General features: G+C 38.2%; 1 protein-coding gene across 2 annotated transcripts in view; it reads right to left on the reverse strand.

Moving 5' to 3' along the window:
- PPP1R1C (protein phosphatase 1 regulatory inhibitor subunit 1C) overlaps positions 1-21,367 on the reverse strand; it is a 109,765-nt gene that overhangs the window by 60,808 nt on the left and 27,590 nt on the right. Inside the window, exons 3-4 of one of the 2 annotated variants that reach the window (XM_025273826.3) lie at positions 5,571-5,608; positions 3,167-3,227 (exon numbers count right to left, since the gene is read on the reverse strand). In XM_025273826.3, coding sequence (XP_025129611.1) covers positions 3,167-3,227; positions 5,571-5,608 — 99 coding nt within the window. Of the gene's footprint in view, positions 1-3,155; positions 3,228-5,570; positions 5,609-21,367 lie in introns of both variants that reach the window. The other variant, XM_044932739.2, reaches the window with a different exon arrangement.

Raw genomic sequence — 21,367 nt, forward strand, 5'->3', positions numbered from 1 at the left:
TAAGGGACATCCTCTCCTGAGCAGATGACAATGTGGCTGAATTCCCTAATTCATTATGGTTATTCAACAAGTTTTTATTGAGCACCTGTTTTGTGCCAGGAACTGTACTAGATGCTGGGAATATCAAATGAACAAGACTGTTATCATGGACACCTCATTATTGGTACCTAATGATTAGGGCCATGGAAAAAATTGAGGTAGCACTGTAAGGATGTAGACAGCAATGGTAGGAGGGGCAGTTATCAAGAGAGAAAGACCTTTCTGAGGAGGGAACAGTAGCTGAGCTAACTGTGAGGCCACTGGGTAAAGAGTTTCTCAAGCAAAAAATGTGGAAAGCACAAATGCTCTGATATGAAAGTGTGTTTGAGACGTTTATAAATAATGAAAAAGTCCATGACATTGAACCCTAATGTGAACAGGGGCAGTATGAAAGGAGATAAGATCAAGGAGAAAGACCACTGCAGCTCATTCAGGGAGTTGTAAGCTATGATTGGATTTTTCATTGTATTCTGAATGTGACAGGAAGTTTCTGAGGATTTGATCAAGGGGATCGCATGATCACATCTGTGAGTTAGAGGAATTACTCTGGTTTGTGTGTAGAGATTAGATTGTATAGGGTCAGGAGCAAAAACAGGAGAGTAGTAGGTAGGCTACTTCAGCAGCCAAGGCAAGAAAGAATGGTGGTCACACAAGGCAATAGCAATGGAAGATACAGAAAATAGAGTAGGGGTCATTTTTGAAATAAGCACTAACATGAGCAGATGATGGTTTGGTAATGGGGAGTAGTCAAGGATTATGCAAAGATTTTTGTTTTCGATGGCTGCATAAGATTTTTTGAGATGGGGAAAATCCAAAAAAGAGCCAATGAGTTTGGTTTTGGACGTGTTAAATTTGAGAAGTTTCAATAAGTGTCATTCATTCAAGTGAAAAAAAATGGTAGCTAGTTAGAAAGTCTGAGGTTCAGGAGATACATTAGGCCTACAGATATGAATTTGGAGGTCATTAGTCTATCATTCCTGACAGTGTACCTGTTTAAAATGGTTTTCTCTGCTCTATTTCTTACCCTCTGCCCACCTCTGAACTTTCATATAGAACTTTCATCATAAGAGGTAACCTGGACATGTCTCTATTTCCAGAAATCTGGTGGGGCCGTAAATACCATAGTAATTGAAAGAGGGAAAAATAAATGAATATAGGAGCTGGGAGATGAGTCTATCTGGGCATTAATTGCAATGACATTTGGTAGATGTAGCATCTCTTTCCTGTCACTTTGGCCCCTGTGTCCAGTAACTCCTCAGAACCTAATATGAGAGAAGAAAGGAATCTGGCTAGTTTGTTTTGTTTTACTAACTAGCTACTCACTGGGTCATTTACGAAACCCTAGTTGGCCATTTGGTCAGAGTGATTTTTTTCATAACTATAAATCACTCCTGGTACTACTTTGCTCTCCCAGCAAATATTTATACACTCAATAATTGCATATTCCACTGCAATTTGAAGAATTATACATTTCAGAGCAATTGTATTATTGATTTTGCATTTCAGTAACATTTCCTTTACTAATTCATCTTTCTTAAGATTGAAGTTTCTTAATGTGCTCACAATGCACCATATGTTACTATTGCTTAATTCTGTCCTGAAATATTCATTTCTGTCTCTAAAGGGACAAATGGACTGATTTCTCTTTTATCAGAAGCAGGAGACTCTCCTAAGTATTTACAGGTAATAAATGAGGACCTAAGTGGCTTGTCCCCCAAAAGCCTCATGAAGGCATTTCTGTGCTTTCTCAAGTCTTTAACTCATGAAAAAAAATGATTATCATATGTGTAAAATATGTACAATATGACTAATGTCCTTAAATGTTAGGGTCCCACATTCTTATGATATTAGAGAGCTAAATATAATGAAAACTATGAGCCCTTGGGATTTGATTTTAAGATTTTCCTTTAAAACTAATGCTATTATTCTCTAAGGACATGAGAACAGTCTTTATTTAGTTAAACTAACCCAAAATAGAACAGAGGAAATCATTAAATGAGTGAACATATATCTTTCGTTGAGGCCCATTCATGCCAAAACTGTCGTGTCTTAAAAGTAGAAGATGGCTTACAATAGGCAAAGTATCTTCAAAAATGATTACACTGGTCTTGAGAGAAGGAAGCCTGATAGCCTCAATAATTACCCTGAAATGAACTACAATGCTGATTGCATTATTTACTGTAGTCTCATGAACAAGCAAGCATGATATTTTATAGCTGCGCAGGAAGGAAGTTCATGGAAAGTAGCTATTAATGTGTCCATTTATATCCCACCTCTCTGTAAAGGCCCCAAATCTAGAGAGAATACAGAGTGGAAAATTTCACTCCCAATTTAGACATCTCTCTAGACTCCAGAGTAAGCTGCTCAGCTGGCTTCTCTTGCAGTTGAAACAAAGCTGGATGACTGCATGATGAGCCCCTGGGCCAGCAGCCCAAGAGCCAGGCTGGAACATGAGCTGCTGGACTCTCCCTCATGTCAGGGATACTCTTGTGTGAGAAATGAAAGAAGCCTTCCCTGAAATTGATGTTGGTCAAAATTCGGATGCACTTAGATGTGCTTTTAGCAGTTCTAATTTGGAGGGGAAGGGTAGAAACTCTGGGAGAATGCTGGAACCTGAGCTAGCCTTCTTAGTTGTCATTTCAGCAGCTGTTATATGTACAGCTAATAGCTGTCTGATTGGGTTTCTTAGAGCTGCTTCTGACACAGGACAGTGAAGCAACACTTTACACTGTATCTGTCCAAAATTCAAGAACTACTTTGCTTAAGCCTAGAGGGAGAAAAAAAGATAATTAACTGCAAACATCGGCAAGAGTAATTAGGGGTTCTAGAAAAATCTCTGCAAGGAAAACATTTGAGAAAGGGTAAAAGGAAACTTTGGTCATTATTCTGGAAAACCTGAACGTCCAGACTATGATTTTGAGACATATCTAGTTATTCCTTCCTCAACTGTTTCACTCTTGGTTAAACAAGGTTTCAAATAACATTGCCTTACTGAAAGTCACATTACCAAGTTGTAGAGGGGAGACTAGATGTAGCTTTTAAGCAGGTATAAGGTGCCTGAGAGCAGAATGCCTGTCAGTCATGAACTCAGCACTCACAAGAACCCGAAACAGTACCTGAACAGTACCTTTCATGGTGGGTGCTGTGTACACGCTCTGCTTCCTTTGCTTAGGGGTTGCATTCTGTGCCTGGATAAAGAAAAAAAGGAAAAGTCTTACATTTGGATAAAAAGTACAATGTCATTAGCCCTTTGAGAGAAATAAACACCTACTAACAGTTTATTTTAAGTAGAGAAAAGAAACTACTACTAATCCTTTGCATTTTAAAGAAAAACATAAATGCCAGGACAAAATACACTCCTAAACTATGACTAAGGTATAATTATATCTGTTTGTAGAATTGTTAATGGTTCTGGAGGGTTAATGAGAGTCTTTGTTAAGTAATACCAATCTATAACCCTATGGAATTGAGATGTTCAATCTAATAGCTCCATTTACTTGAAATTAGTGTTGAGGTACTTTTCCTTCATATGTTCAAAAGATCTTTCATAACAAAACTGATACTTAATACTCTTACTTAAGCACTTTGGGTCAGAATTAATTTATTGGGGAAGAATTTTTTGCACTAAAAATGATACAAATTGGAACACTTTTCAGGGTCAAAGTTTTAAAGTTTAGATGGAGATAGACATATAGATAGATATAGGTATGTATATATGTATAAACCATTATTCATTATAATAAATTATATATATGTGTTCTATACCTCAATCAGATTATATCAAAAACTCCTTTTTAATAGTGTATCTACTTATATTTCAGTATGGCAAAGGCTGGAGTTTTCATGTCTGGAGCATTTATTTTTGCTTCGAAAAGTTCGAGTATAAATAATTGCAAGATACTTTCTGAGGACTGTTCTAGGCTTTCCATCCATATTAGAAAGAACATAATGTACAGAGGCTGAAAAATACTAGAAACTGTTTCACAGTAAATAGAGCTCCAGGTATCTTTACTCACATGTACTGAAGCTTGCTGCTGCTGCTGCTGCTAAGTTGCTTCAGTCGTGTCCGACTCTGTGCGACCCCATAGATGGCAGCCCACCAGGCTCCGCCATTCCTGGGATTCTCCAGGCAAGAACACTGGAGTGGGTTGCCATTTCCTTCTCCAATGTATGAAAGTGAAAAGTGAAAGTGAAGTCGCTCAGTCGTGTCCGACTCTAGCGACCCCATGGACTGCAGCCTACCAGGCTCCTCCATCCATGGGATTTTCTAGGCAAGAGTACTGGAGTGGGGTCCCATTGACTTCTCTGGTACTGAAGCTTACTTGCCCTCAAAGGAGTCACCAAGATGTTGGTATTTAGAGGATGCAAAAACAATCTATTAAAAACTAAAAAAATTCAACCAAATAGTTTCTGAATCCATATCAACCAAAGCAAATGGTACAAGCAAATTTCCCCAGAATACAGTGTTTTGATACGTCTATTATGCACAGAGGCAAGTAGGGCAGCTCTATATTAGTATAAATGTGTGGACGACTGAGACTGCTGTTGTACCTCTACTGTATTCTGTTACATCTGGTTGATTTTAAGAAGCATTCACTTCCAGTTTTATTATTTATTTATTCCCATATATGCATATTCAAAGATGAAGTAGAAAATTAATTCTACATAAAAGTTGGTTTGTTTAGTAAAGTTTACTAAGTAATAAACCCACTCCAGTGTTCTTGCCTGGAGAATCCCAGGGACGGAGGAGCCTGATGGGCTTCCGTCTATGGGGTCACACAGAGTCGGACACGACTGACATGACTTAGCAGCAGCAGCAGCTGCTAAGTAATAAAAACTATTTTTATGTAGGAATTTAGTTTTCAAACCATTTCATGTTTACAATTTCAATAAATTTTTAGAAATGTTTTGAGAGACACGTTCTGGCATTTTGTTCTTTCTACATTGCTATATGCCTACTCATGTGGCCATTGATTACTAAGTCTGCATGAATCCAATTCAATACTTATTCCATTTATGGACACATTTGCTCATTTTCTTGTATTTTGTATATCCTTTGTTAGCAGCTACCCTAGCCTCCCCTGGTTCACATTTTCAACCTGAACTCCTGCATGTGTGTGTGGAGCATCTGGCCTCAGGATCTGCTCTCGGTTCCACACATCAGAGAACCTTTAAGAGGTGTCTGTCCTCCACCTTCTTGTTCCAGGATTCCAACACTGGCTGCCCCAACCTGTGATGGTCACACACCATCAGTCACCAAAGTGAAATTATCAATACCATATCTTGACTCTAAAATCAGTAGTTTATTTTAGAGGTCTTTCCCAGGTATTTCGTAGGTGGAGAATCAAAGGTAGAGGTCACAATTTAATGACACCATTCTACTGTTTATCCAGTCAGGAAAAGCACATTAAATGGTTTATACAGCACAGTTGTATTGATATCATATTTTGTATCACAATCAAATTGAGCTGGTTGTGTTTTTAGCTGATTGGATTGGACATATATTTAACACAAAATAGAAGAAAACTTACTTCTGCTTGTGTGTTAGTCACCCTCTTGTCATCTATTTCTGCAAGAGAAGTAGGTGCAATTTAGATATGTTTTCTTATAATATTCACATTAAAATTTCAATAACATGGAACAGAATGAATTAATCATTTTCTAATGCTTATACAATATCCATGACTTAGTCTAGTGGCTGAGATGGAAGTGAGACACAGAAAGAAACAGTTGCCTTCTGAGATAACCCTCTCCCAAAGGTTTAAAAAGGTAATAAAAAAATTACCCTGAAATCCCAAATTGCCCACCAGCAATCCAGAAGGAGGACCAGGGAAATGCCTCAGACCAACTGTTGGCATCATGAACCTCACAGTGTTAAGGCACAAATAACCTCTCCTCATGGATTTTGCAGTACTATGTATTGACTGTAGCCTCTGTCAGTTTTCCCTGTTTACCTATAAGCAGAACAAACCTACTTTCCCACTGAGCCCAATCCTGACTCTAAGAGAGGCAGCCCTCTCTTTTCTATATGCTCCTGGAAAGAATCAGTAACTTTGTCCGAAATATTTCTTATGACACAGCTAGGGCAACTTCAAAAATATTTTTAAACATCTTGGAGTCTCTAAAGTTTCTTAAATACAAATGTCCATTATTCAATAAAAATTACTAGATAAAAAAAGAATAATAACTAAGAGAATATGAAAATGTAGAAGCCAACTCATAGGTGATTCACATATTGAAGTTCACAATCTAAGACTATGATTAATACATTCAATGAAAATAGAAGGGGACAAAATAGATTTAAAGATAAATAATTTTAACATAGAAATAGAATCCATGAAAAGAAGCAGCTTCAGAATTTCAACAGATAAGATCTCAATTTAAAATCCAATGGATTAAGGGCATGTTGAATCTAGCAGAAGATACAGATATGTTAATGAAACAGGAGACAACTCAGTACACAAAGGGGAAAAAAAAGAATGGAAAAAACAGAACAGAGAATAACCGACAATTGAGATACAGTCAAAAATGTGTAAAATAAGGATAATTGGAGTCCCAAAAGTAGAAAAAGGAGAGACTGGAAGAGATAATAATCAAGGATTAAAAAACAGATGACACTGATAAAAGACACTTAACAAACCCCTAGACAGAAACAAGAAAACCAAAAGGAGAAAAAGGAAAAGTGTGTTTAGACTTAACGATAGCAATACTTCCGATGGCCAAATATAAAAGAGAAACTCTTAAAAGCAGCCAATTGAGAAAAAAAGTCTTCAAAAAGCACTAAGGTAGACCAAAACAATAAAATGATGGAATCAGATGGTAAACATTTAAAGTAATCAACCCAGAATGTTATATGTAGTGAAATTACCCTTCCACAATGAAGATGAGATATTAAATCCTGCCTACACTAAGACACAGTTTTTGCTTTTTTTTTTTTTGGTAATATATATCTTTCTTTTGGTCAAAACTGAAGTAGTAAAGCTCCTTGTCCAATTTCTAATTTTAAGATATTGAAAATTTACAATTTTTCTAATTTCCTTTTGAGTGTAATTATGGCAGTATGGTTCCTGAAATAATATTTCTGATAAAAGCTTGTTGTATTTTTATTCGTAAACACCATTAAGAATGCTCAGCGTATGTTTTAGTTATATGTTCTGCTCCATTTAATAAATGGGCTTATATACTTTGGCAGAAAACTGAGATATTATCCTAAGTATATTTATATTTTCACTCAGCATTCTTTTTAATTTTTTCTAGCCCCACTTTGTAGGAAGAAATTAATTCTGTTGCACAGAGGAGTAGCAACAGAGAAAAACAGTTTAGTCCTCTTTTTGAGGTGTCCTAGAGACTTAATCATGACATTGGTGCCATCTTTGACAGTCTCAGAAGGAATTTACCATCAGATCTCTGAAAACAGCAGTGTTTCTAAATAAAACCACATTTCAGCTGATTATCTTCGGTTTATATACCTTTGAATATATATGTATTTTTTGGAGATCCTTGGATCACAGCTGATGAGGAGATAATCTGTAGTTGAACCCCATAGACAAGGGCAGACTCAAGGACAAAATTACCATAAAGGCTTTAGGTTTGCTAGTTCAGGAATGATCACTGACCCACAGGTCTTCAGAACTGAATGAGAATAAATCAAATACAAATGAAATAGCTGTGCAAAGTTCAGCTCTTCGTTTTGCATGTGAATTTGTCATTTCCTTGTGGTTTTAGCGTTTTAACATAGAATAAGTCAGTGTTAAAGCACCAGAGAAATCTATCAGGTATTTCTTACAGTAGGGGACTAGAATATTGCCTTGTTTCTTTCTAGTAGGGCTATGCAAAATCTCCTAAGACAGCTATGGTAAAGCCTCTGTTTCTGACTTTTTATCAAACTCTTCACTTTCCAAAATGAACTCTATTCATGAGCCTTCTTGCTGAAAACCTGCTGGGCTCTGTTGGAGGCCTATCATTTGGGGCTGTGAGTTAAACCACCAGGCAGTGGTTTCAGCTGTGTTTTTCTTTGGGCTGTTAGATTTAGTCAAAACTGGGGCCCAAACTGAAGCCGCCAGAGCAATGAATTTATATGCATTGGAAAGGGGGATGTGGGAAAAAGCAGAAAACAGTAGGGATAGCTTCACGCTGTTGTGCCAAGATTCACACAGCTGTGTTTTTCTTCATATATTATTTATAGCTTTCCACTTTTAATTGACAAAATTAGGCATATAGCCTCATTATCAAATAGACTTTTATCTCTCAGAGCTCCCCACGAAACGGTTCATTTTTGTGGCAGCAGAAAAGAACCAGGTACAAAGTATTCTATGTTGCAATCGTGAAGGAGATGACAAGGAAAACGCAAGATGAATCATGTTGGTTTATTAAGAAAGAACTCTCAACAAGTAATTGTCTTGTGATAGAGGTTAGAAATATTCCAAACTACTTTTATGCTTATATTTCATGATTTCTGCTGTCATTTCCAAACACAGTAAAAGAAGAACAGAAAAATCAGATCGTTTAAAACCTCAGAAGTCTGTTTTTCATTAGTAGTCTTGATTTTTATAAACTTGGTTTCTCTTACAAAACATTTTTTATCCTACCACAGAACCAGCTTATGTGGGGGTTAAAGAACTGTTGCATCATCTTATCAATTGTAATTTTTAGTCTTTGGTAAAGTTTTTCTTCTTGTTTGGCATTTGGATTTCCCACATTTGCTCCAAGAAAATAAATTGATTCACTTAATGCATGGGGTTTTTTTTTGGGGGTGGGGGGGGGGTGCGGTGGGGATGACATCTGTTTAAACAGTTACACTCATTCCAGTAATTCTGATTTTTAAAAAGTCTATCTCGTTTTCATCGAATTACCTAGAAAGCTGATTGCAAGTCATATTTTTATATCAACTTTATAGATTTAAAAAAATATCAGATATTTCAGATAATTGGACTATCAAGTAATTATTTAACAAGAACTTATTGTCTTCTCAGCAGTGTGCTCTGTCATTTTGACCTAATAAACTTAATACCTTTAACAGAGTATGATTAATCATGGTTTTATCCAATTTAAAACACTAAAATCTCACTATTCTATCACATAGAATACCACAGAGGTATTCATAGCAGAGTCCCCAAATCACCCATAACTAAGAGTAGGAAAACAAGGTGAACGCAAGAAAATTATTAAAAGGTTAATCATTTGAATGGTGATGATAGGGAATTTCAAGAAAATCTACTTTAGAGATAGGTCTAAGAGGCATTGGTATGAGAACAGATTTAGCTTCTTACTAAAATTTGGAATATTTAATACTCTTTCCACTTCATAGAATACCTTCTATTTTTTTTTTTTCCACTAGCTGTTAAAACAGGGACTTTTTAAAATCTGATTTGCAACTTGTACCAGTTCCTCAGAAAAAAATGGAATAATTTCCATTTTTAAAAAAGGTAATGGAATATAAAGGTAAATTTCTTAATGTTTCTTTATAGCTCATAAATTTAAATACTTGACATAATTGTTCAACCTGAAAATATGATATCAGTGTATTTCTAATTTAAATTGTCAGCTCATAATTTTTGAAGACCAGTTTTGGGGGCCACAATTCATTAAGAAAAACTGGAAAGCAACACTACACTTAAAATTAGGTTTAAACATATTATGAAGCCAATAGAAGTGGACATTTGATAATTTTGAAGCTTCTGTAACTTAATCAAACTGCTAAACTAAAGGATTTCTTGCTTAAGTCAAATTCTTATTTCCTATTTGAGATCCTCCACTGAAAAACAATTTAATTTTTTCCCAAATTTTTTGCATTTTTAATTGTGTAGATGTACCACTGTGAATTTCAAAATAATTTTATCTAAGTAGATCTATCATGAACAGACTATTATAAAATGACATAAAGTAACAGTTTCCTAATGGTACCCCACTCCAGTACTCTTGCCTGGAGAGACTCATGGACAGAGGAGCCTGGTGGGCTGCAGTCCATGGGGTTGCTGAGAGTCGGACACGACTGAGCGACTTCACTTTCACTTTTCACTTTCATGCATTGGAGAAGGAAATGGCAACCTACTCCAGTGTTCTTGCCTGGAGAATCCCAGGGACAGGGGAGCCTGGTGGGCTGCCATCTATGGGGTCGCACAGAGTCGGACACGACTGAAGTGACTTAGCAGCAGCAGCAGCAGATTTCTCTATAAGAAGTAAAATTCTCTTTTTTAGCTATAGATGAAAGATATATTCCTAAAAGTCACAAAGTATCTCCATATTAAAAATATATGTCCCTATAAACATGTGGTAATACTTTAATAGCTTAATCCACTATAGGCATTCGGTCATCAATAGTAAATGTGTTTCTGTTAGGAACAGTAAGGAAGGTCAGTGGAAGTATATCTTTACAATCCTATCCCACTTCATATGACTGTAGACTTGAAAAATACAGAAGTTAGCTTTTGTCTTAGAACATCTATAAACATTTTTTTGATGTCCTAGGCAATATTTCTCCATAAAAAGATGCTTTATTCAGTTTTAAAGCATGGAAGATTAAACATCTCTGTAATCTAGTTCTAATTCAACTTTTAGTATTTTATCTGTCCTAAAAATCTTAACCTTCATACACTCTCTGTTTTCTTGTCTCAAATGTAATTTACTTGAGGATTTTCAGTATGCTCTAAAAAGCAATGATTATTTATCAAATCAGATCAGTCGCTCAGCCGTGTCCGACTCTTTGCGACCCCATGAATCACAGCATGCCAGGCCTCCCTGTCCATCACCAACTCCTGGAGTTCACTCAGACTCACGTCCATAGAGTCAGTGATGCCATCCAGCCATCTCATCCTCTGTCGTCCCCTTCTCCTCCTGCCCCCAATGCCTCCCAGTATCAGAGTCTTTTCCAATGAGTCAACTCTTTGCATGAGGTGGCCAAAGTATTGGAGTTTCAGCTTTAGCATCATTCCTTCCAAAGAAATCCCAGGGCTGATCTCCTTCAGAATGGACTAGTTGGATCTCCTTGCAGTCCAAGGGACTCTCGGGAGTCTTCTCCAACACCACAGTTCAAAAGCATCAATTCTTCAGCGCTCAGCCTTCTTCACAGTCCAACTCTCACATCCGTACATGACCACAGGAAAAACCATAGCCTTGACTAGATGGATCTTTGTTGGCAAAGTAATGTCTCTGCTTTTGAATATGCTATCTAGGTTGGTCATAACTTTCCTTCCAAGGAGTAAGCGTCTTTTAATTTCATGCCTACAGTCACCATCTGCAATGATTTTGGAGCCCAGAAAAATAAAGTCTGACACTGTTTCCACTGTTTCCCCATCTATTTCCCATGAAGTGATGGGACCAGATGCCATGATCTTCATTTTCTGAATGTTGAGCTTTAAGCCAACTTTTTCACTCTACACTTTCACTTTCATCAAGAGGCTTTTTAGTTCCTCTTCACTTTCTGCCATAAGGGTGGTGTCATCTGCATATCTGAGGTTATTGATATTTCTCCCGGCAATCTTGATTCCAGCTTGTGTTTCTTCCAGTCCAGCGTTTCTCATGATGTACTCTGCATAGAAGTTAAATAAGCAGGGTGACAATATACAGCCTTGACGTACTCCTTTTCCTATTTGGAACCAGTCTGTTGTTCCATGTCCAGTTCTAACTGTTGCTTCCTGACCTGCATACAGATTTCTCAAGAGGCAGGTCAGGTGGACTGGTATTCCCATCTCTTTCAGAATTTTCCACAGTTTATTGTGATCCACACAGTCAAAGGCTTTGGCATAGTCAATAAAGCAGAAATAGATGTTTTTCTGGAACTCTCTTGCTTTTTCCATGATCCAGCAGATGTTGGCAATTTGATCTCTGGTTCCTCTGCCTTTTCTAAAACCAGCTTGAACATCAGGAAGTTCACGGTTCACATATTGTTGAAGCCTGGCTTGGAGAATTTTGAGCATTACTTTACTAGCGTGTGAGATGAGTGCAATTGTGCGGTAGTTTGAGCACTCTTTGGCATTGCCTTTCTTTGGGACTGGAATGAAAATGGACCTTTTCCAGTCCTGTGGCCACTGCTGAGTTTTCCAAATTTGCTGGCATGTTGAGTGCAGCACTCTCACAGCATCATCTTTCAGGATTTGAAATAGCTCAACTGGAATTCCATCACCTCCACTAGCTTTGTTCGTAGTTGTGCTTTCTAAGGCCCACTTGACTTCACATTCCAGAATGTCTGGCTCTAGGTCAGTGATTACACCATCGTGATTATCTGGGTCATGAAGATCTTTTTTGTATAGTTCTTCTGTGTATTCTTGCCATATCTTCTTAATATCTTCTGCTTCTGTTAGGTCCATACCATTTCTGTCCTTTATTGAGCCCATCTTTGCATGAAATGTTCCTTTGGTATCTCTGATTTTCTTGAAGAGATCTCTAGTCTTTCCCATTCTGTTGTTTTCCTCTATTTCTTTGCCTTGATCGCTGAGGAAGGCTTTCTTATCTCTTCTTGCTATTCTTTGGAACTCTGCATTCAGATGTTTATATCTTTCCTTTTCTCCTTTGCTTTTCGCTTCTGTTCTTTTCACAGCTATTTGTAAGGCCTCCCCAGACAGCCATTTTGCTTTTTTGCATTTCTTTTCCATGGGGATGGTCTTGATCCCTGTCTCCTATACAATGTCATGAACCTCATTCCATAGTTCATCAGACACTCTATCTATCAGATCTAGGCCCTTAAATCTATTTCTCACTTCCACTGTATAATCATAAGGGATTTGATTTAGGTCATACCTGAATGGTCTAGTGGTTTTCCCTACTTTCTTCAATTTAAGTCTGAATCTGGCAATAAGGAGTTCATGGTCTGAGCCACAGTCAGCTCCTGGTCTTGTTTTGCTGACTGTATAGAGCTTCTCCATCTTTATTTATAGTAGGTATATAAAAGAACTATTAAAAGACAAAGTACTGTAATTAGATACTCAATACATTTAGCACCAAGTTCAGATAAAACAGAAAAAAAATTATGTGTGTGTTACACATCAAAAGGGAAAATAGCATTATATTTGTATAGGTCTTAAAACATTTTTCCTATGAATGATGATACAAGAAGAAAATGAAAACACATTCTTAAATGCAGTTTGGAAGTTAGCACCTATGATAGTCTGTTTTGTATATAAGGCTATTGCTGCTGCTGCTGCTGTTGCTGCTAAGTCGCTTCAGTCGTGTCCAACTCTGTGTGACCCCATAGATGGCAGCCCACCAGGTTCCCCTGTCCCCGGGATTCTCCAGGCAAGAACACTGGAGTGGGTTGCCATTTCCTTCTCCAATGCATAAAAGTGAAAAGTGAAAGTGAAGTCACTCAGTTGTGTCCGACTCTTAGCGACCCCATGGACTGCAGCCCACCAGGCTCCTCTGTCCATGGGATTTTCCAGGCAAGAGTACTGGAGTGGGGTGCCATTTCCTTCTCTGATGTAAGGCTGTTACTATGGATCTAAAATGGTATATTAGTATTTAAATATATTTAACAGTAATTTATTGCATGTGTAATATGTGTTGGGACTCCTGCTAGGAAGTGGGGTTTAATCCTCATAGAGAGTTTAAACTGTATTGAAAGAGCGTGACAAAGAAACAGCTATAGCACATTGTGATAAATAAGGGCTGTAAGAGAGGAAGCACAAGGTGGGTGGGGCATCAAACAGCCTTGGCAGAACCAGTGTGGAAGAAAGGACGTTTAAGCTGGCATGGTCCTGTCAGTGGAACAGGAAAAATTGATGAGACAAGGAAGTTGGATGGGAGAGGACTGGGGAGGAGAATAAATTTTAATCAGAAGAAAGTGCGGGAGTATCTATCACTGGATATGTGAGAAAACATGACTATTTTTTAGAAATAACACACACACACACACACACACAAACAACTCAGATATTTGGACAGTAGAATGCCAGGGGTGAATTCAGAGAAGAGTTTGAAAACCTAATAAGCTAGATAATTTAGGGCTTTGTAACTACATTGAGAAACTTGGACTTCATTCTAAAAGTGATGAAAAGTGGTTTTAACCAGAAAGAGGTATGATCAGATTTCTGTTGTAGAAAGAGCCTTTAACAGTTATGCATAGAGTGGTTTGGAGGAAGCTATCCTGAGTATGGTTAGTTCAATTAGGGAGGTGTTGCAGAAATTAAGGTGGTAGAAAATGATGATTTGAACTAGATTAGAGAGATGCTTAAGAGAAAGAAGGGTTTTGACTTGGGGGCTCACTGCAGGTAGGAAGGGAGTGACAAAGAAGGAAAAAGAAGTCAAAAAAAGTTTCTGGGTCATAAAATGGGTACTTATGGAAATGCTGAAATACTTATTGACTAAGTGGAAGAGTCGGGAATAGTCTTTCAAAAGTGAAAGCCAAGCTGAAGATACAGGCCTGAAAGTCACTGACATCTAAGTGGTCAGTGATGCCATTCTATAGGATTAAATTAGCCTACAGGAGCATGGTGAACTAAAGAAACAAAGGATCTAGGTGGAACCCCCCTGAGTAATAGCAATAGTTATGGGATAGACTGAGGCAGAGAAGTCTGTAAGGAGACAAGGGAGTAGCCTGGAGGTAGATGGGGAAACTTCGTTGGTAACCTATATGACTCAAGTCATTCTTCAGAAGTAAGCATAAATTTGTCCTGGGTCATCCATTCCACATTTAAACTAGAGGTTCATATGCAAACTGCTTATACATGACTTGTTGTGTAGGTTATTTGTTATATAGGGGACTGGGATGCAAAAGTAGGAAGTCAAGAAACACCTGGAGTAACAGGCAAATTTGGCCTTGGAATATGAAATGAAGCAGGGCAAAGACTAATAGAGTTTTGCCAAGAGAACGCACTGGTCATAGCAAACACCCTCTTCCAACAACACAAGAGAAGACTCTACACATGGACATCACCAGATGGTCAACACCGAAATCAGATTGATTATATTCTTTGCAGCCAAAGAAGGAGAAGCTCTATACAGTCAGCAAAACAAGACCAGGAGCTGACTGTGGCTCAGATCATGAACTTCTTATTGCCAAATTCAGACTTAAATTGAAGAAAGTGGGGAAAACCACTAGACCATTCAGGTATGACCTAATCAAATCCATTATGATTATACAGTGGAAGTGAGAAATAGATTTAAGGGCCTAGATCTGATAGGTAGAGTGCCTGATGAACTATGGATGGAGGTTCGTGACATTGTACAGGAGACAGAGATCAAGATCATTCCCCATGGGGAAAAAAAATGCAAAAAAGCAAAATGGCTGTCTGGGGAGGCCTTACAAATAGCTGTGAAAAGAAGAGAAGCAAAAAGCAAAGGAGAAAAGAAAAGATATAAGCATCTGAATGCAGAGTTCCAAAGAATAGCAAGAAGAGATAAGAAAGCCTTCCTCAGAGATCAATGCAAAGAAATAGAGGAAAACAACAGAATGGGAAAGACTAGAGATCACTTCAAAAAAAATTAGAGATAACAAGGGAATATTTCAGGCAAAGATGGGCTCGATACAGGACAGAAATGGTATGGACCTAACAGAAGCAGAAGATATTAAGAAGAGGTGGCAGGAATACACAGAAGAACTGTACAAAAAAGAGCTTCATGACCAAGATAATCACAATGGTGTGATCACTCACCTAGAGCCAGACATCCTGGAATGTGAAGTCAAGTAAGCCTTAGAAAGCATCATTATGAACAAAGCTAGTGGAGGTGATGGAATTCCAGTTGAGCTATTTCAAATTCTGGAAGATGATGCTGTGAAAATGCTGCACTCAATATGCCAGCAAATTTGGAAAACTCAGCCGTGGCCACAGGACTGGAAAAGGTCACTTTTCATTCCAATCCCAAAGAAAGGCAATGCCAAAGAATGCTCAGACTACCGCACAATTGCACTCATCTCACACGCTAGTAAAGTAATGCTCAAAACTCTCCAAGCCAGGCTTCAGTGGTACACAAACCATGAGCTTCCAGAAGTTCAAGCTGGTTTTAGAAAAGGCAGAGGAACCAGAGATCAAATTGCCAACATCTGCTGGATCATCGAAAAAGCGAGAGAGTTCCAGAAAAACATCTATTTCTGCTTTCTTGACTATGCCAAAGCCTTTGACTGTGTGGATCACAATAAACTGTGGAAAATTCTGAAAGAGATGGGAATATCAGACCACCTGACCTGCCTCTTAAGAAACCTGTTTGCAGGTGAGGAAGCAACAGTTAGAACTGGACATGGAACAACAGACTGATTCCAAATAGGAAAAGGAGTACGTCAAGGCTGTATATTGTCACCCTGCTTATTTAACTTCTATGCAGAGTACATCATGAGAAATGCTGGGCTGGATGAAGCACCAGCTGGAATCAAGATTTCTGGGAGAAATATCAATAACCTCAGATATGCAGATGACACCACCCTTATGGCAGAAAGTGAAGAGGAGCTAAAAAGCCTCTTGATGAAAGTGAAAGAGGAGAGTGAAAAAGTTGGCTTAAAGCTCAACATTCAGAAAATGAAGATCATGGCATCTGGTCCCATCACTTCATGGGAAATAGATGGAGGAATAGTGGAAACAGTGGCTGACTTTATTTTTGGGGGCTCCAAAATCACTGCAGATGGTGATTACAACCATGAAATTAAAAGACATTTACTCCTTGGAAGGAAAGTTATGACCAACCTAGATAGCTTATTGAAAAGCAGAGACATTACTTTGCCAACAAAGGTTTGTCTAGTCAAGGCTATCGTTTTTCCAGTAGTCATGTATGGATGTGAGAGTTGGACTGTGAAGAAATCTGAATGCTGAAGAATTGATGCTTTTGAACTGTGGTGTTGGAGAAGACTCTTGAGAGTCCCTTGGACTGCAAGGAGATCCAACCAGTCCATCCTAAAGGAGATCAGTCCTAGGTGTTCATTGGAAGGACTGATGCTGAAGTGGAAACTCCAATATTTTGGCCACCTCATGGGAAGAGTTGACTCATTGGAAAAGACTCTGATGCTGGGAGGGATTGGGGGCAGGAGGAGAAGGGGACGAGAGGATGAGATGGCTGGATGGCATCACCGACTTGATGGACATGAGTTTGAGTTAACTCCGGGAGTTGGTGATGGACAGGGAGGCCTGGCGTGCTGTGATTCATGGGGTCGCAAAGAATCGGACACAACTGAGTGACTGAACTGAACTGAACTGAAGCATATATGTACTAAAAATAGATACTATATAGAACTTTCTCGTTTCCTCTTTTATGCTTCATTTCAACACAGATGCCATTGTAACAGATAAATCAGATATTATTTTACTTGTTTATTGCTTATTTTTATTTAAAAACCAGTATATTTGAGGAGGTTCAGTACATCTTCCACATTTCAGACTTTTTGAGAGGTTTGGCAGTAAGTTGGGGATATCATAAGACTCCTTGGAAATCAGTTCTTGTAAAAGAAAATGTTGGTGGTTTAAAAAATAAAAATTCAGACACAGATGGATCAAATTTATTTCCACACATATGAATTTGAATGTGAAGTGGTTGACCAAATGCATTTTGCACTCATCTAAATATAACTCTGAATAGTGAATTGAAAAAAAAAAATGCTGATCTGTGTGTTCTCTTGCTCTTCTAATATTTAGCCATCACCATTTACTAGTCAGTTTTTCTTTGATTTTTGGGGGCCTCACTGGAGTTGCATTTCCAAAGGTTGAGAGGAAAGTTTTAAAATATTCTTGTTAAAATTTTCTTAAATATTACTTCTCATAGAGGATGCTTCATATAGCCCGTGTCTCATCCCATCAGCCTGTCCATGACTTCAGTCATAGCTGCAGTAAAAAGCTGCAGAAAAGCTCAGCTTTCCCTGCAGCTGACCAAACCTATCTTTTTGTCCTATCTTTTCTTTAAGCTAACACCTTCAGTTCCTTCAGTGCTTATCCATGTGACTTGGTTTCCATAACTCGTGTTATCTTGTTTTTTCTCATCCTATGAGTGCCCCCTCTTAAAAGCTGGTGTGCAAAACCCAGACAAGACCCCAGGTCAAGGCACAAGAAATTATAATTGTGTTATTGTAGTCGATGAATATAATTTGTTTGTTCTCTGCATCCCACCTGCGATATTGTAATTTATAGGGAAAATATATATGTTTGGTTATCTGAATTTGGCCTTCAGCCACAATTCCTAGATAAGAGCTTCCCAAACATTTGGAATTTCCTGAGTTAAGAGCAGTGAGATAATACTTGGACTCTTGTCCTCAGTTCTTAAAAAAAACTCTTGTCCTCAGTTCTTCAAGGAAGGTGACTTTGGATCCCACTTAAGGTAGGGGCTGGTTGCCAACTATGCGATTAGAGGGTTGGAACTTTGTCTCACGTCCTAATTTCCAGGGAAGAGGAGAGTGACTTGAGGTTGAATAGGACATTACCCTATATATCTCTTCATGTGGCTGTTGATTCAAATCCTCTAATATCCTTTTATAATAAACTGGTAATCTAATGGGTAAATGAGTTTTCCTGAGTTCTGTGAGCCATTCTAGCAAATTAATCAAACCCAAAAAGGAAGTCATTGGAACCTCCAGTTTGTAAGTAGCATAAGTACCTTCCTGGGCTAAGAACTAACATCTGAAGTGGAGAATGGTCTTGTAGGAGCGAGTCCTTAACCTGTGAAACATGGTGCTATCTTTTATTTAGAATTAGAATAGAGTTGAATTCTCAGACACCATGCTGGTGTCCTGAGAATTGCTTGTTGGTGTGGGGAAGAATTGGCTTGTTGGTATGAGGAACACACCCCTGTTGGAACTGGGTCTGGAAATTCTTGTCACCACCTCAAAAGAGAAATGCCACATTTATCTTTCCTCTTTCTCCCTAGCCATTCTCTAGCTCTAGGAGAACTAACCACAGGTGGAGTTATTGTTGCCAAGGGACAGTATATGAGTTCCAGCTTCTATTCTTCAGGTGAGCAGCACTAGAAAGGCTGTCTGGGTGCCTCTCAGGAGACCCCAACACAGTTGAGCCTCCATTCTACAAGAATGACTTTGATTATGAGCCTTTTCCTTTTTCCTTCATCCTTATCTCACTCATTCTTGTTTTCTGAGACTACATTCTAGTTAACGTACTTCCATCCCGACCCTTTTCTCAGATTCTTCATTCCAAAGAATCTAAACTAAGTCACTTATATTTGGCATTTTACCTATGATGTGGAATAGTACTTGGACTTAATAGGACAAAGATCAAGAAACATTCATTTCTATTTCTCATTGAGGTCTAACTAAATTTATAGGGAAAAAAAGTAAGTCATAGCTTGTTATTCTGGTTCAGCAGTTCCTTTTCAGTGAGTATAATTACTTAGTCTAATTGACCATAAGTAATATTTTGTGTTAACTACAGTGTATGCTGACATGAAGAGAATTATATGTATAGAAAAGAAAAATGTAGGTACTAATCTTGACTACCAGAAGTTTACAAAGTAATTGTAAAAATGAACACTATGAAATAATTAAACATCATATCAAATGAATGCAGATAAATATTCTGTAAATTCAATGATAAGCACTTTGAAGCTGTCAAAGATGGAAATAAACATAATCATATGTTCTCAATCAAAGGGAAGAAGCAAATATTAAAACAAATTTTGTAGGGTGAAAAGTAATTATATTAACACATGAATAAACATACGTTATATGAATAATTTGGTCTACTTATAATTTTTTTCTTTTTTTTAACTTTTATTACATTTTCTTGGCTCCTCCACTTTATTTACTACAGGTAGCTACATTTGGAAAATCTTTTAATAAGATAAGAGCTTTGTATAAAGTTTTTTCTAATGTTGATGATTGATATTCTATTTTTAGAAATTTTAGAAAACTTTAAAGAGTAGCTATTTTCTTTTTAAAAATCTGTAGTGTATTGCTATACTACTGCTTAAATATTGCACATGTGCCTAAAATTTTTCAAAATATGACAAAGACTTCTAATTTGCTGAAAGACTGAAGTAGCCAATCCAAGAGAAATGAGAAATCTCTAATAGAGGGCTATTTGAGCAGGACAATTTGATGATCACTTCTGAAACACTATGAAAATTATGATGAAATAATGTAAGATACCAACATAAGAAAGGATTTCAAAGTAGGCTAGTAACTGGCTCATGTTTCCAGTCCTAATAGTAATTTATTCTGCTCAATAGGAACAATAGAAAAGTAGACCAATACTTGTATAAGTAGAAAAGTAAAATTTTCAGTATTATAGACAAATGAAAAACATAGAAATTTAGAATTGGAGGAACTTAATATCTACTGTAAATTTTTACTCAAAGAAAGTTACAACATCAAAATGGTGAAATAGAAATTTTCCATCATCCTGTTCCTAAAGAACCCTGGTATTGAGACTCTCACAAGTCAGAAGTCTAGTGTAGCAGTTCCAGCACACTGTTGGAGCAGAAAAAGAAAATCTGAGAATGTACACATTGAAAAGCATAAAAGGAAGAGTTTCACTTTACCCACACTACTCCTCCCCCAAGGCAGCATAACTCAGTGCCAAGAGAGATCTTCTTTGACCACAGTTTCTCCTACAGGGAACAGAGAGAGTCTGTGAGTGTGTAGCCAGCTTTCCCAGTTGTGTGGGTTGCTGCTAAAGAGACCCACTTCTGTCTCAACCTATCCAGAATACTGAAGTGTGCTGTATAACTAAGAGGTGGGGAGCAGCTGGCAAACTAGCAATCAGGCTCTCAGTGGGCACTAAAGAGATGTGGATCCTACTAACTGTGTTGCAGACTCCATCAGGAAGCCCACCACAAGCTACTAGGGGTAACCTGCCTATCGGTCCTTCCAGCTGGCCCCCAGCACTCCATTCACATCACCCACACACACTCCCACTTTGTGCTAGGTCATGCACTTGCCTTCAAGGGCAGCAGGGGCAAGCTTTTTCAGTAGACTAGTGAGCAAGCACAAAAGCTGGCTCAACTCCATGGGACTGAAAGAAAGCACACAAACCTGGGCATTCAGCATCGCCCTAGGGAAAGTGAATGGGCGACTGTCAGCATTCAGCCTGGTTTTGCCGGATCTAGAGGAGGTATACAGTCTTAGCCTCAGGATCCATAACAGGGCTGACAGAGGTATTTCTCTCCTGAAGCCAGTCAATAGAGATTGAAGTAGGCAAATGCTTCTTCATATGTGAAGAGAGCGATGCAAGTCATCAAAGACATGGCACACCACATAATTTCCTAGATACTGCTGCTGCTGCTGCTAAGTCGCTTCAGTCATGCCCGACTCTGTGCAACCCCAGAGATGGCAGCCCACCAGGCTCCCCCGTCCCTGGGATTCTCCAGGCCAGAACACTGGAGTGGGTTGCCATTTCCTTCTCCAATGCATGAAAGTGAAAAGTGGAAGTGAAGTCGGCCAGTCGTGTCTGACTCCTAGCGACCCCATGGA

Source organism: Bubalus bubalis, chromosome 2 (assembly GCF_019923935.1).
Source record: "Bubalus bubalis isolate 160015118507 breed Murrah chromosome 2, NDDB_SH_1, whole genome shotgun sequence".
Lineage (NCBI taxonomy): Eukaryota > Metazoa > Chordata > Mammalia > Artiodactyla > Bovidae > Bubalus > Bubalus bubalis.